The 16947-nt window shown below is 46.1% G+C and overlaps 1 protein-coding gene across 6 annotated transcripts in view; it reads left to right on the top strand.

The window, feature by feature from the left end:
- The window catches only part of AFAP1L2 (actin filament associated protein 1 like 2), a 71259-nt gene that overhangs the window by 36525 nt on the left and 17787 nt on the right, over positions 1–16947 (top strand). For all 6 annotated transcript variants that reach the window (XM_064663386.1, XM_064663385.1, XM_064663384.1 and 3 more), the window contains exons 2-5: positions 6832–6960; positions 7477–7554; positions 12099–12190; positions 15953–16043. In XM_064663386.1, the coding sequence (XP_064519456.1) occupies positions 6832–6960; positions 7477–7554; positions 12099–12190; positions 15953–16043 (390 nt within the window). The remainder of the gene's footprint in view (positions 1–6831; positions 6961–7476; positions 7555–12098; positions 12191–15952; positions 16044–16947) is intronic.

The following is a 16947-nucleotide window of genomic DNA, read 5'->3' as shown; positions in this document are numbered from 1 at the left end:
AGAAAGACATCACTATATTGAAGTTTCATGCATACACCCTCCATTGCATACTAGATGATCTTTAAGGCCCCTTCCAACCCAAACCTTTCTATGATATAATAAAGCAATATGGCACTAAAGTACAAGAATCCTCAGTAAAAACTCCTTATGACACAGTGATTTTCATGTTCTGCTTCTCTTCTCTCTTTTTTTTTTATTTTTTTGTTAATTTTTCTTGGATGCTGTTTCCCACCTTCCAGCGGAGGGAAGAGGAGTCTGTTGTTTGCTCAGCTAACTGAAAAAAGCTTTGTGTGCATTTTCTGCTGCTGTTTTGTTAAAGTTCAGAGTTCCTGGGTTAGAGCTGCCACTTCTCAATACGAGTGTTGTTCGAACTTCCAGAGCAGCCCACGCAGAGCTCCTTGGGTTCATCTGCGCAGTTCACAGCCCACGACCAACAAAACACATTGTTTGCCTCTCTCCTTCTGTGAATCATACTCTGCAACAAAGACAAGCCTAATGCTCCCAACATGAGTGTGAATCCAGGCGGTACTGGATTTTAGGTACATCAATAGAAGCAGTCTGAGTGGGTTTGCTTTTTCTTTCTTTTTTTTCCTTGTGAGCACTCACTGTGTCTGAAAGTCAGACAGCTTTGTGACAGTGGTTGTAACTGTCTGACACTTGTCTGGCTTATTAGGAAAACTCTGATAGGAGTTCTTTAGTTCTACAGTTTTGTTATTTTGAGGAATTTTAGCTTGTCTCGGGACTCTGAATTTTGCCTTCTGTTTAATCTAGCAGTGATTCTCCAGTGAGAAAGGTCATTGTTTACCAGAAGCTTGAGGAGGGTTTTTGTGGGTTTTCCTTCAATAAACACAGCACTTCTCATTTTGCTGTGGGGAGATCTCTTTTTTCTTCAAATATTTACATATTCATAATTATTTGTCTGTTGGGGAAAAAAACTGAGGAGTTTCAACTGGACAACAGTGGGCTGGATTTTTATTCTCTTCCCATGAAAAGCTAGAAGAAGGAAGGCTCTCCAGTCATTGTAGGGACAAGTGTGGGAAGTAAAGCATTGTTTCTGATGATCAAAACCAGAGTGGTAAACCATAGTCTACACTCATCTGGTTTATTCTGCTCATCACCCTGGGTGAAGGCTGGTGGAGATTCAGTGTGAAGGGGATGTTTCTCAGAGGAGCAGCTTTCTGGGTTCAACAGAGAAATCACTTCTTCCCAGTGCTGTATTTGGACGAGCCATTTGCCACCTGTCCTTCCTTGCATTCCATTGCCTGTGTGTCCCAAAGCCTGTGGCACCCAGAGCAGGGCAGAGGAGACATAACTGCTGCAGAAGGGCCAAAGCATTGCTGTCCCCTTTTCTTCACTGCTCCTTTCTCTGCAAGACCCTGAAGCCAGCAGGATGAGGAGAGTTGGTTCATCTGAGGAAGGATCTGCTTTGCTGTTTTGGAAGGTGGCCCGGTGTAGGGGTCATCCAGCTGTTACAGCTGTCACCATCCACACATCTGCCTTTCCTCACAGCTGAGGAGAATGGCCTTCTCTAGCTGTAACCGTGGGCGACTTTTTCCTCTTGCAAAGCCCAACTGTTACTGTAAGATTCCAAATTAGCCAAGGAGGCCTGGGCTGGGTCCTCCTGCTCTTCTGACAGCACTTGCTATTCAGCAGCCTGAATGCTGCCTCTGTGCCCGCCTGTCCTCTCTGCACGCTCGTCAGCTGCCCTATTCATTTTATGAAGCAAAGGAAAAAAAGAAACCAGGGCTAGAAAGGAACTGCTTTCTGCCAAAGCAGCCCCTGGGGAATCCCAGTGCTGCCAGCCGGGGCTGGTCAGCAGGAAATGGGGGCCCAGAGGTTGCTGTGGGAGGTACTGCAAGGTGGAGGCAGTCTGGGGAGGCTGGGCATGAGCAGGGACCTCAAGATACCCCTCAGGAGCCCCTTTGCTCCTGTGGACTGAGGCCTTCATGAACCAGCCTTTTACCAGTTTTACAGTCTCGGGAGTTTCTGAAGTTTTTGAAGCAAAAAGCTTGGCGTGACACAGGCGGCAGGTATTTACTTGGTGCCTGAATCGAGCTGTTTGCCAGCAGCTTAGCACAGCCCCTTCTAGAAAGGAAGGGCGAAGCTGAAAGCACCAAACCCAGACCCTGCTTTGGGCAGGAGGGTGGGATATCTCCCAGCACTTTGGGATCCAAGGACAGGGGAGTTGGGAGCAAGAACTGCAGGCTGGGACATAGAAAAGCTAGGTCATATTCCTGATCTGCTGAAGAATATGAACATATATTATTAGTATCCTTGGACTAATCACTTAATCTCTCTATGCCTTAGTTTCCTGTTAGCAAATGATACTCCTTATCTTTCACCTCTCATCTCAGCAGAGAAAAGAGTTTATCTTTTAGTATGTCTCTTATTACAGTTTTTTGTCTGATGACTGGGGCCCTCTACCTTGATAAAATAAGTAATTGAATTTAGATTAAATGGTAACAGTGGTTACTAAAACACTTGAATGAAAGTTCATTCTGAGCCTGTCTTTCCATTTCCTCATAAGGCCAAGACATGAAGTAATTAGATGTAGATGTAGGTTGTTATTGTAGCACAATGACAGAGATCAGTGGTTATTGGTAGGAATGGCTTTTATAATCTAGTTTAATGGTCATTTACCTTTCAGTGACCTTGGTGTCAGGCAAAATTGGCAGCTCTTTTGCAAGGAATGTGCTTCCTCAATGAGGTCTTTGCAAGCTGCTTCATTCTTGGCTCTAGCTTCTCATGAACTAGGACAGACACTGCTGCAATGCAAGAGACTTTTCTGTCTGCAAAGAAAGGCATAGACTCCTGCCAAAAGAAGCCCTTTTAAGTGCTCTCCCTACTGCCACTGAATTGCTGTTGAAACAGATCAGTTGTGTTTAAAGCATTTCTTTGCTTATTGCTGTGACCAAAGTTGCAGACTTCAAACCCAGAGAGTCTGCAGTGGGCAGAGGCAGCCCAGGAGTTTCTGTAAAAAGGGCTGCATTGTCTTGGAGTAAAAGGAGGGAGAACATATCTCATCATCCAGTTAAGTTCATGCAAGAGGAAGGAGTTGGTAGTTCTGATTGTAAACCCCCCCGTAAGTCCTTATTACATCAGTAAAGACGTGATATTTCTATACACTTTAAAATACACTCCTTTCAATGATGATCATCTACTCACTGCAGATGCAAATTGTAGGTTTTCCAGTGACTGTGATGCTCCTACACCTCTCTCCAATGTGCATTGTGAAATCCTAATGGGTTTTATCCAGTTACTGATGCCTGTTGCCGTGGAGAAGAACATGACATGAGCTGTGATTTCTAATGGTACCCCAGATCTGTGGCCATGCTTTGTAAGAAATTGGAGTAGGTCATATCCTGGGGCTTGAGAGGATTGGACTCAGTACAGGTATTCACAGTGCCCTTGGCCAAGCCTCTTAATTCTTCTGACAGTCTTAACCTTAGAGGTAATCTCCTGTTTTCCATGAAGCAAAATGAATTTTAGCAAATGGTATGGATGTATTTATTTGAGATGGTGCCAGAAAGATTACTTGAGTTACAAAGAAGTGCTATGAGAGTTGAGAAGAGTGATGTAGCTGTGGAAAAAGGTTTCACAAAAACACCTCTAAGAATTGCACTGCCTTGTGACTTGGGCTTCTGTCTACTTCTGATTCTCTCATCCCGCTGCTCACAGCCATTTGATTTTGCAAGTATGTTCCTCGCATCTGCAACTATTGACCTGCAGAGCAAACCTAGCTACAGGAATTACCTCTTTATGTGCTCTCATTTCTAAACTGCTAAGGTAAGGAGAGCAAAACAGGGCAGCTCAGAGGGAGAACCATTTGTTTCAGGCTGCTCTGGATAACCACCAACCTGGTTTTACCATGAGCATGTTCCATACATCATCACCACAGCATGATAGGTCTTTAGCTGAGATCAGTCAGTAACTTCCAGCATTTGAAATCCTGAGATCATTTGATGTATAAGGGCTCTCTATTGTTTTTAATCCTATTGACCTGCTGGGACCTGCTGGGACCTGCTGTGATGCTTGCTTGCACAGAAGATCTTATAGGCCCTCATCGTATTAGTTCTTCTTACTTCCCACATTCATCAGTCTGATAAGTATTAGCTTGTGCTGTTAGCTCTGATATAAGAAAAGGAATGGTCAGTGGTGGTTTGCTTTTGCAGGTATCAGGTTTGGATTAGGAATGTCCAGCTGAGATCAGTGAGATACTTGCATAGGAGCAGATGGTTTATATACTGCTTCTTGCTGCAGAAGAGCAAGATTAATCTCTCTTGAGTCCCTGAACTCTGAATCCATTCAAGGCTGACAGAGTCTTTCCACTGACCTCTGTGGCCCCAGGATCACATCCTAAATGAGCTGCTTTGAGTCTCTAGAAGCCTGAGTTCAGCTTTGGTGGGTTGGAAAATGTAACCTACTGTATGGGCTGTGCTATTCATAAGCACTCAGCCCTGTGTGTGCTCTAGCTGTGGATGCCTGGGAGAAGAATAAAGTCATTTTCTGCAGTCGTGGGGGTGGAAGAGGGAATGGGAATTGTACCCCCTTCCCTGCAAACCCACTGTCGTGACATCCACGTGAGCAGATGTTGGGAGCTGACCTGCTTCTGAAGCTTCAAATTCAGGTTAGGTGTTCTTTGTGCTGTTTCTTCTGATATCACCCCGACACATAAACGTCCTGTCCAGCTGGCCTGACCAGCAGGAACTGACCTCAATTTAAATTTTCTGAAGTGGGCCACTGAAGCAGATGAATATAGCAAGGCTGTGACTTCCCCTAGTGGGGTTTTCTTAAACTTAAAAGAAACAGGGACCCTAGAGTTTGAGAGGAGCCAGTTATGAGTAGATTTAACACCAAATCTCACAATTCATTGCTTAGTGGTATCAGTGGCATCTAATATTGTTGTCAGCAAATACTACCTGTTTCCTCACAGTTTATGGAAAAAAGCTGCTGTTTATTGAAGTGATGCTTGTTTTCTCTGGCCAGAGCAGCAGCTAGCAAAACCATTCAAGTCAACACAGCACGATGCAGGTGTTTTCCACTCCCTACTGATCCTAAATCAGACCAAAGAGAATTAATTTGGTGTAGAGGGTATGAAACGAAGTGTGAGTAACTACCAGTTGGTCAGTTCCTCTGGAGCTGTTATTGATTGATCTGGAGTCATTAGACTTTTACAGTCAAGCTAGTGAAGATTAATACAATTTGAGAGCAGTAGCAAGTTTTCTCAATTAGTGTCTTGCAACATAAACCTTTACAGTATAATTTGTGCTATATTTATCAATTTTCTAACTTGTATTCACCCAAGGAAAGGTTGCCTCGTGGCTAGAGATGGGGGAGTAAGAAGGTGATGGCTTTCTCCTGTCCTTTAACAAATGTTCTTTGTGACTTTGGAGGTGATAGTTCTTTGAGCTAGAGATACTCAGATGTTTTGTATCATGAAACCAAAATATTAACACTTTCCTAGTTCGTATTTGTGAACTGTGACTCTTAGGGGTATCATGGGATCATACAGTGTGGAAATGCTGTAAGTAAAGGGAATGGAGCATTGTCCAGTTAAGTTATCCATAAGTCACATTCCCTGGTGGAGTGCTGAGGAGTCATTTCCTGGCTGGCAGCGTGGTGATGTCAAACCCAAGCTTCACTGCCCATCTCCTCCACAGATCCTCAGCATCAGGGAGCGATGGAGCAGGGTAGCAGGGGAGCCTTCAGAGGGGAGGAACAGTCCCCGCTGGGTTTGGCCTGTTTTTCCCACACACTGTCATTCTTGCGCCGGTGCTTCCTCTCTCTCCACATAATACCCTGTTATTTCCTCTTCAGAATGGGCTCCTGCCACTGCTGCTAATTAGCCCCCGATAAACCTTGGTGTGAACAAAAGCAAGCAATTAAACGTCTGTTGCTTCAGTGTGAGCCCTGTCAGAGAAGTGATTTGTTGGTGGCAGAGCTGTGTAGCACCTCCCTGGGAGGAAAACAAACCCATTGGCCTGGCTCAGCTGCTGGTGCTGGGGAGTGGTGTGTCCCAGCTGCTTGTTTCGGGTACGCAGGGATGTCTTTGGTACAACAGGGTTTCCCGAGGCTCTGTGAGATGCTGCTGTCTTAAGTTCCACATGGTACAATGATCGGTGAGGCCACTACCCAAGGAAGATAGCTTGAGAAGTTCCTGAATTGTGGTTTATGTATGCGGGGGTTTTGGGAAATTTTTTGTGCTCTTTTTGGAAGACACACATAATAAACATTTTCAAATCAATACAGAGAGAGAAATAATCATAGAATGAATCAAAAAATCATAGATTGGTTTGTGCTGGAAGGGACCTTAAGTATCATGTGGTTCTAACCTCCCTTCTGCGGGCAGGGGCACCTTTCACTAGACCAGGTTGCCCAGGGCCCCATCCCTCCCAAGCAAGGAGGAGGCTTAGAAAGAGGAAGCAAAAGGCAGGGCTTTGGTAGATCCCAAGCCAAATGAGGCTTGAGTGATGTTTGCCAGGACTCACGATGCAGGTATCAAGATCTTGCAAGCTGCTTTCATGTAATCTCAGCCCAAATGCTCAGAGTTCCTCAGGTTTTCCACTTGAGGAAAAAGTCCTATTGGAAGAATAGGTACTTACATAGGATTTCACTGATGTATGAACAGACTAAGGGAAGTCGGAGACTTTTTCAGTTTGGGACCCACTTTCTTTCCAAAAATAGAGGTAGGGCTCAAGCTGGAAAATTAAATATGAATTATTTCTGGGCAGAAAAATGCAAAGAGTCTCAGAACACATGGAATTAATGTATGCCCTCTTTTGACACACAACTCAACTGCTTTGTCAAAAGTTGTCTCTGTTTCTGTTGTAGCTCTCGAGCAGCTGCTCACAGAGCTTGAAGATTTTCTGAGGATACTGGACAAGGAGAACTTGAGCAGCACTGCTGTTGTGAAGAAAAGCTTCCTGTCTGACCTTCTGCGAGTCTACACCAAGTCCAGTGGTATGGCATGGAAAACCATGGATGGGGCAGTGGGCTGTCATGGGAATTGCTGCAGGGTCTTGGAGCAGCATTTTTTTGGAGGCTGGTGGGAAGCAGAGACATGGAGAAAATGAAACCGAGTTTATTTTTGCAGTGACCTCTAATTGTTTATGTAAAATTACTATAGTTATGTGTCCAGCTTTACAAGCAAAGGATTCTCAAGATTCCTGATCCTTTCTGTTTTCCATATTAAATCTTAAGTTTATTTAATCCACTTTGTAAGATACACAGGATGTACTGTTTGGCCAAGTTAATGTTTAAGTAGAAATTTTAACTTACGGAATTTCCTGACTATAAAGCACTTAATTTTTTCAGCTTTTTATTATTGCTTGGGGTTTTTCCTGCACGTTTTCTCAACCAACATTCTCTCCCCACATGTACTCAGCAGAGACACTTTTTACATCTGTCTTTGTGGAAAAACTTAGCACTGTAAAAGCGATGTGTGGGTATAGAGTTCACTTTTCCCTTTGGTTGCAGGTGGCGATGAGGAGTATATTTATATGAACAAAGTGACAGTCCATAAACAGCAGGGTGACCAAGACAATCAAGACAAAGGTAGGGAGCTAAAAATTAATGGTTGCATTGTGTCTAGCAGGGTGATGAAGGCACACGCAGTTAAAGCCTTCCTCTCCGGTGCTCTGGCAGCTGAGGGCTGGTGCAGTTGATGGTGTGGAAGGACTGCCATTTTTGTAACATTCTCTTGGAAATAGTGGTCCTTGCCAGCACTGTGAGGTTATTCCTGGAAGTAGCACTTTGGAGGTCGTTATTTTGGGATAAAAATGTTGCCTTCTAAGGCTTGAAGCTCCAGTGGCTGAAATATTTAAAGAAGCCTTCATGCTTTCTTTGGCCACAAAACAAGTCACTTCACCTCTTTGAGACCTCGAAAAGTATGTGTCTTCTTGCTGTGTTGCTCTGCTCTGGCCCAGATGCTCTGTGTCATCACTGAAGCAAGTTCCTGGGCACAGCTTGCACCCTCACCATCTGCACAGGCAGAGTACCTTCATCTCCCAGGGATGCAAGAGTTCCGTGGTGTACAAGCCAAGAAATTAAACCTAGATAAAATATTCATTTCCAATTTAGATTAGCCAGGTTTTGAATTTGTAACGCAGCGAAGAACATAATTGTCTAAAAATGCTCTTCCTCTTTGAAGTTCATCGTGAAAGTTGTTCTTGATAATTGTGTGGAATGCGATTATTAGTGACACACGTCCTTAGTGCACTCCTAGTTAGAGGCTGGTCCTACCCCAGAGTTTCCAATCAAAAGGGATGAGACAAGGATGCCTCTATGCAACCTGCTGTTGATGTGCTGGTCCTGCAATAGTTGGGATTGCTCCACTTCTGCAGTTGTTTTGGTTTTGTTGCTTTGTGGTGGGGTTTGTTGTTTGTTTGCTCTGTTTTGTTCTTTAAACTACCTGCATCTGAATTTGGGTTAACTTCAAATGCCCCTGAAGACAGGATGTCCTCCCAGATTACACATGCAGCCCAGCATGATCTCCAGACAGGGCCCTTTGGGTGATGCTGTAATGCTCTATAACAGGATCACACAGCTTCCTGGTAGCACCCAATGATTGAGCAGCAACAGAAATATCTCTTTATGCAAGTTCATTTGGGTGGATAAAGCAAGGCTTGCACTCATCCGCCATGCTGAAACACAGGGCAAATTTCAGAAACTTTATTTTTAGGTTTAGGTTCTTTTATTTCAGACTTTTCCCTATCAAGGCCATGAGCCTGCCCACTCCATCACTCCCTGTGGGACCTGGCACTTCTCTCTTTCTCTGTTTTCAACAAGCTCCCTATTCCAAGTAAAATTTCTGAGTTATTTGGAAATGCTGAAGTCATTAAGACACATGTGTGGGATCTTAGACACAGCTGCAGCTGGGTGTACACCCTGATCCTGCCTCTGTAACTGGATGGAAAGGTCTGTGCCTGCAGGTTCAGGTCTAGCAGAAGATGCACCCTGGTGCCCACTGGTGATAGGGATGTGATGTGGATCTCCTTGTGATTCTGCAGCTCCCTTTACCCTTTTCATCTACTGCCAGTCTGTGCATCAAAGGCCTGTGATGGGATGGGGGAGAACACTTTTCTGGCTGAGGCCAACAGGACCTCTTGTGCCCTGCAGAGTTTCTTCATCACAGTAGCTGTGCTCAAGTGTGCTCTAGCAGCATAGGGTGAAGTACTTTCCAAAGTGATAGTACATCAGGTCCAGAAGTCCCACCTCCAAACTTCAAAATATGCTATCTCTGCAAAAACTGTATTTGACTGCTCTCTGTATCTGCTTGCAATTTCATCAATAAGGATTTAAGCTGAACACAACACTGCTTTTGAGGTGCCTTTTTGTGGCACATTAATTGAATTTGCTGCTGTGGGTGATGAAGGCACCATCATTTACTTGATCTCATGTACTAGAGAAATACTGCAAGTCTCTACTCTGTAAGTCCACAGGGCTATTCAGTGAGCCAGATGCTATCTCCTGGAAGTCAGCACTGTGGGGCAGGAGTCTTGGAGGTGGGACTGATGTGGTGGACTCTTAGCCCAAATACCAGGTAACATTCAGTTTTACAAAGAACAGAGAGCACAGATAAGCACACAGAGAGCAGCACAGTTAGTACAGATGTGAATTTTAGCAGGATTTTGGCTGGGTTTTCTTTTTCCTTCTCTTTTCTAAATTCTCTCCAAACTCCAGGTTTTAGAGAGACATCTTTATCAGAGGACACTTGCAAAGTGTTAGTGCTCATCTAGGGAAAAATACTCCTTCCCTCCCATCCCAGTAAGGAAACAGCCTGTAATTTGTGGTGCTGGCATATGTAGCCAGAGAAGGAAGGGGTCTGTACAGCATTTGCTGCGTAGACTCTCCGTACTGAAGGCAGGCATTGGATGCTTGTCCTCATACACTGGGCACAGCAATAGCTGCCCTCTGCTACCACAGAGCAGAAAACCCTGGAACATCTTCCAGGGGTCTTGTCAGGATGAAGGTTAAAGTGGCAGTTCTTCTTTCAGAGAGCCTGAAAATCAAAGCTCTGTCTCATCCTGCTCTGCTCCTCAGCTGGAGTACATGGGCATGTGTCCATGGAGGTGGGCAGGTTTCCAGCAGGGTGAGGACTGAAACTGTGGTCTCCATCCCATACTCCAATGTTGGTGGGAGGAGGAGGAGGAACTGCTGGTACAGAAATCAAACAACATTTTCCTGGCACAGTGAGGTTCAGTGGGATGACTGCTAGGTTTTCTGGAGAATCAAGGACAGATGGACACCACTTGTGAAGAGTTTGACAGTGTTTTTTGCTGCTGCAATGATTTCTCCTCCTTGGAGCTGAGCAGGGGAGGCTCTGCCTGACACAGGTGGATGTGAGTTGACTTGTCTGATTCTCTCTGCTCAATAGGCCCCTAAAAAGTTTCCTGTGTAGACAACCATGAGTGCTGAGATAATCCCCTTTTGGGGAATAGCCACTGTGGCTTTAGGAAATCTTAACCTTGTTTTTGGCGCTTACAAAAGTAGCAATGGCCTCAGCAGCTGCTGTTGATGGAAGGTGTCTGCCCTGAGAGTGCCACGTTGTTGCTCCTTTACAGAAAAGGCCAACAACCTGCAACAGCAGCCTGCAGGTATGACTCTGGCAGTATAATCATGGGGTATTTTGGTAGGTGGATCTCCCCATGATCAGTTGTTGTCATAGGCTCACCTGCTTTACTCTGAACAGTCTCACCTGCTTTAGTGTGAACTTTACAAGGCATCCAGCAGCCCTACTTGAGGGGTGCAAACAGCTGCTTAGAGATGGTGTCTGTTCATCCATGGACCTCTATGTCCTTATGACTTATCAAAGTCAGCTAGTGCTGATGACCAAGAGACCAGCATCAAAGGGAGAAATCTGTCACAAGAGACATGTTTTGGACTTTTGTGCCATCAGGCCAGGCGCTGCAGGCTGCAACCTGGCAGGGCAGAGCTGTCATTGTGGCTTCCTAGCCCCATGAACAGAGTAATGTGGTTTTCAACTTCTATTTTTAAAGCCCAGAAATATGCAGCAAAGTTCTTGCTCATATATTCTGAGCACAGTGCTGACTGTTGCTGGGCACTGTGTGATGTCTTGGTGGTTTCTGTGTGTGCCCAAGGAATGTGGCTGGAGCATCAGCAGGTGACTGGGGAGCTGCAGCATCAGCTCACTCCAGATTTTGGAGCTAACTCCCTTACTTAATTTACTGGACTTGCAATATCTGGTTACCTTAGCCTCATTTCTCCAAAGTATTTGACGACAGACACTGTAAAAGGGAACTTTCCCTCTGCACAAGATAATGCCTTCAAGGTCCATAAATTTCCAGCCATTCGTGCCTTGCTTCACTTGTTCCCGAGCACTGCAGTATCTCAGAGGTCGTGGGATTTGGGCACTTAAGTTTGAGGCCACCCAAGGATTCTGTGGTGGAGGAAGAGGGGCTGAACACAAGTTTTCTGAGCCTTCAGTGTGCCACTCCAGCTACTGAATCACTCTGCATTCAGCTGCTTGGAAAATGTGACCCTCCAGAGGCAGACACGGATTGCCTGGAGCAGTTGTGCTGCCATGTGCCCTTTCGCATGTTTGGCCTGGGCTGCTTCAAGAGCAGCTCTTTCTTCAGCAGCGATTACTCTGTGGCTGGCTTTTATAAGCCATTGTGCAGTCAGCTAGACAGCCACCTTTGCAATTTGCCCTGGGAGCTTGGTGGTGTTAGGTCCAGTTTTTGGGAAAGGCAGCAGAGGAGCAGATAAGTCACCAACCTGTCTGCTCACAGCAGCAAGGATCAGAGCTAACAAGGACTAAAGTGCCATGAATTTCCAGATACTGTGTAGTGTCTGCCCATGCTGCTTCTCAAGACCCTTTAAAGTCTCAGCAGTGGGTCTGGCCTTCACAGAAGGAAAAACATGCCCTAAAACCAGAGGTCAGCTCTTTTGCTGGGTCTCCTAGTGTCACATTCCTGGCTATGGCCTGAAATGACATGGTGGCCCTGCAGCCCTGCCTGTAATTGTCACTGTGCTTCCTCCTGAAATAGCACCTCGCTGCTCCAGCACAGCCCAGGGTAGCGAGTGTTCTGCTGGGAGGTGCCACATGTCATCAATATAATTGTGATTCTGGCTTGCAGTGCTGGATCAGAGAAACTCCTTGACCAATGGAGACTCAGGACTGCATTTGTCACCTCCTCAGAAGAGCCTGCCAGACCTTCCCCCTCCCAAGGTAAGTATTGTACATCCTTTGCTTTCCTGGGGATCTGAACCCCTTGACGCTTCACTGTTGTCATGCACTGTGCAGCAGGGCTGGATGGAGAGACCTCTGCCCATGGGAGTGAGTGAGGCAAAGAGTCCTGGTGAGCTTTATTTAAAAAATAGTAATAAAATATTGAACTAGGGGTTTCCAGCTGTATGTTCCATCTTTATGTAGACTGCAAGTCAGTGTGTGGCTGGTGCAGGCGCTGCAGCTGGCTGGTGGCCTGGGATGGCTGGGCATCCAGAAACCCCTGTGGTTCCCAAGGCTTGTGCATAGATGGAGCAGGTAGCTGTGGGAGCCTTGAGCTTCCCGTGAGTGTGCAGGAGTACTGGGAAAATTGGGCTGTGTTCCCCACTGGGGAGACCCATATCCATTGCATGGCAATCCAGGCTCAAAGAAGGAGAAGTGAGATTTTCAATGAAACAAAGGTGACGGTGGTTCTTGGCTGTTGCTTTGGAAATCTCCTGAGTGGTAAAGCAGCTGTGCCTGAACTGCTGACACGAACTTGTAAAAGTCAGAAATCCTTCAGCTGCAGGGTGCTGGGGTGGTCCCTGGGAAGTACCAGGATCTCCCTTGCTGGCAGAGTCTTCCTCAGTTTGGCCATTACCAGAGGTTTGCTTACAGTTGCAGCACCTGGTGCTGTCTCTGCATTGGGTGCTGATGTTATGCTGGTTGCACAGCCCACAGGTCTGCAAGGAGGAGTTTCTGGCACTGTGGATTTTTCTGTAGGGCAGCTATAAATCAGGTAAACACCATCAGGTTTCAGTGAGATGTTGTCTCCATGCCAGCCAACCAGCCTGGCTGTCCTAGAGAGGCACAGGTCATCCTTGAGACCCTGGATGATGTTGTTCAGTAGTTGATGCAATGTAGGAATTGCTGTAGCTGGGATTTCAGGATGTGAAAGGAAAGGGCAGGGAGTATATGTATGGGGAGGAGGGGGAGGCATGGAGGAGGATGGGATGGTGCATCCATTAACCACAAAGAAGGATCTGCTCCTTTCCCAGGAAGGAGGGCAGGGTGAGGCCCCAGGACTTTTACCCAGAGGGCTATGTCTCAGCTGGAGTCAGCTGGAGAATCTGGGAAAGCAAGGGGGTAGGATGGGATGAGCTGACAAACCCCCGGATGCAGTGTGGTTGCCTGCTGGGAGCTGCTCCAACCCCTGAGGGCTCTGCCCACACAGCTGGCTGGAAATACAGTACTGGAGCTGGATTTGCCTGGGAGCAGTGACCAGAGCAGGAATCGTTGTTTGGCTTTGGGTTTTGTGGTGGGCAGGAGTACAGCAGAGTGGTGGAAGGGAAGCAAAACTGAGGAAGCAGCAGCCGGGTGCGCACAAGGTATTTTGCTTGTGCTTGGTGCAGCCCAGCTTTCTGATTGGGCAATCAGGAAGTTAAATGAGGGAATTAGAAAAAGATAGTCTGGATTTTAGCTGAGAAGGGTACCTTAGCTGAGAAGGGTACCTAAGCCATCTGTCTTCTCACAGACCTGTGCTGGGAACGACCTTCTCCCACCTTCTTACCATTAGAACTAACCCTCCTTGGATACAGCAGTCATGTACCTCCTTGCTGTGAGCATCTGAGTGTCAGTGAGCTGTTGGCAGCAGAGGTATCTGAGTGTCCTTCAAGGAGCAGGGCTGGGGAGAGCTTTAACGTGTGGAAATTGCTGTTGTGGGAAAATGGATTTTCCCTATCTGCATTTGCGGCTTCCAGTGTGGACAGGAGCAGAGGTGGAGGAGGGAGTAAACTCCTTACACAGAAACTGGGAGCTTAGGAGAGGCATTCAGATTAGATCTGTTTTAGCTCTGTGGAGTTTTCTGTGGTTTGGTGATGCTAAGGCACCCTGTGGTGTTGCTTTACACTTGTCTTTTGAGACATAGGAGAAATCTGGTGATAAAGCTCTGCACAGCAGATTGTCCCTGGTGTCCACTGACACCAGCAGTCAATGGCCAACCCAACAGGGGTGGCCCAGCTGGATCCCACTAATTTCTTTGGCTTTGTCCCAAAGCAACCTTAAAACAATGAGTTCTGCAGGCTGTGGCTCAGACACTGGTGACCTCTCTTCTGCAGCAGCTCCTTTGCTTTCCACAGCCATGCACAGAGAAAGTCACACGGGGCGGATGCAGATGCCCAAGGTGGTTATATTTGCATGCTCATTGTGCCACATGTTCTGCAAGGGCCAGCATGGTTAAATGATACAATATATACCCTTTGACTTAAGGTAGAGAGAAAACAACTCCACACTTTTAGAGAAAGAGAAGAGAAAAAAATAGCTTCTGGGGCAGCTAAGGTGCAGTCCCACCTAGTCCCTGTTGGCTTCCATTGTCTGTAGAAAACAAAACAGAGCAACCCCTTCCCTGACACTTGTGGGATGGTGTCAAATAAACCCACAGTGTTTCTTTGTGTAGGCAATTTGTTTATGGTCATAGCAGAATGTGAGCTGGCTACATGCAGGAGGCCACCACAGATGGCAATTACAGACACATTCCCTGGCCAAGGAAGGGATTAAGTAAAGCTTGGAGTGACTGGGTTTGTTTTTGTTTCTTTAATTTAACACATTAGGACAAGTTCCTAAACCTTTAAGTCTTTGGAGGGCAGATGTTTTCCAGCAATGGAATGGCTCCAGAATGCAAGCTCAGAGTCTGCTCACAGCATATGGCAGACCCACATAAGAAGGAGTTTTTGATCCAAAACACTAGAGAAGTTTGGGAGGTTGGCAGAGCCAGGGGCAGCTCGCCCATGTGGGAGCAGAGACGCATGACTTTGGTGTGGTCAGGGTTCCTCACTCCCACAGGCTCAGCAGCTTCCTTCCCAGGGTGCTGCTGACAGAAAACCTTTTCCTTCAAAGCTTCCTTTCTGCTTCTGGGCACCAGCAGCAGGAAGGTGTAAATGTCCAGGTGTAAATATCCGGGGCAGGATGGGCAGCTTTGAACTTGCATTTGATGATACTGGCATGCTGCAAATGGATTGATCTGGCCTTAGACTGCTCTCATGTTCAACATGTGAAATACCTGAAAAGTAGAAAGATTATTCCTTAACTTCACTTTTTTTTCCTCATGTGTTGGTATTTCTAAAGGATCAAGGCGCTGTTTTTCCTGCCAGTCCTTGCTTGTGTTTAGGGAGGGGTTTGGCAAGCACCACAGGGATTTTCCAGAACTTGGACTCTTTTCAAAGGCTTATTTTCCATCAGTGTTGTTTATCCATTTCCTTCATTTTTTGTTCAGAGCACAATTAAAGACTCCTGATATAGCTCCTAAGGGGGAGGTTTTTAGCTGTTGGTTTGCTATCAGTCAGAGACTTGGAGTCATGATCAGTGACTGCTCAGGCTGCACTTTCAGTGTAAAGCCAAGATTGCACCAATTGTTCTCCCTGATAAAAAAATCCATAGCACAGGGGATCATCTCCAGTGAGGATGAGCAGCTTAGGGGGGGTCAGTGCAGCAGGCAGAAGCCCCAGTTCATGGTAAAGCCAGTAGGCTGCAATTGCTGCTGTGAGTTGATCTTTGCAGGGCTTTCAGCAGTATGAAAGAAAGTACCATTTATGACACAATTATACAGTAATTTCAAAGAACTTCTTTATATTTGAGCTAACTGTACCACATCCTGGTGTACACATCTAAAAGATCTCATCCACTGGGATGCACTTGAGTGCTAAAAAACAAAGGACAAGGAGTGCCCCATTGTTTTCCAGGACATGTTTTTACCTTAAATAATTTTTCTTTTCTATATTTGTTTTGCAGATTCCCGAAACAAAACAACCTCCAGTCCCCAAGATCGAATCCCCAGAGGGATATTATGAAGAGGCTGAGCCATATGACATCTCTGTAAATGGTATATCGTAAAACTCTTGGGGGGGCAGGGGTTCATGTGGGAGATGGAGGACTTGAGGTTTATGAGAATGAGTAAATGAAAGCACAGACGTTTCTTGCAGCTTATGTGACAAGTTTGTTTTCTGCTGCTCATCACACTTGATACTACAGATCTCATGCTAGTTGGAAAGCAAAGACTAATGAATTACTCAAATCTTAACTTTCCTGTAGAAGTAAGTATTTTGCTTGGGTCAATACAACATCACTGTAAAATCATTGCAGGTTCTCTTTGGATGTTTTTCTGGCAGATAAGCTGTAGTCAAACACAAATTTCTATTCAGGAGTGAGTGGTGAAGCTGTGGTGGCTTGCATTCATGTCCTAGTGCTCTAATTGTCCCCTTGGGGCTCAAAGTCCATGGCTCTGTTGGTCTGTGAGGAGTGATAACCGTTTTTATAATTGGCTATTTATTCAGCTCTGTCTCTTGTGGCAGTTTAACCATCTTTACACTGGATTAAAAAGCCATGCTCCATGTGAGGGGGCAGTGTGTGTGTTCCCTCTGCACACACTCGCTGCCTGGGTCAGCACCTCCAGCCATGTCCTCAGCAGTGCCACCCACACCTGTCCCCTGTGGGTTCCCCATCCCTCTGGAGGAGAGGGCTGCATGCAGGCTGAGCTCCCAGATTCTCACTTTTTAAGATGTATTCTTGCATCCTTCTTTTGGTGAACACCCTTCATGAGAGATTGCCTTCCTCTGACTGATAGCGGAGCTGATCTTCTCATCGCTTTATAATCCATTTAAGCACAAATGAGACAGATTGTATCGCTCTGCTGCAGAAGCAGATGTCTGCTCCTCAGCCTCGTCTGCAGCAGAGTGCATGGCGTGGGGCAGAGCTGAGTGGGGAGAGTTGAGGCAGGCAAAGAAGTG

Source organism: Pseudopipra pipra, chromosome 8 (genome assembly GCF_036250125.1).
Source record: "Pseudopipra pipra isolate bDixPip1 chromosome 8, bDixPip1.hap1, whole genome shotgun sequence".
NCBI classification, from domain to species: Eukaryota; Metazoa; Chordata; class Aves; order Passeriformes; family Pipridae; genus Pseudopipra; species Pseudopipra pipra.
Note: the sequence above shows the minus strand (reverse complement) of the source record. Positions and strands in the feature narration are given on the sequence as shown.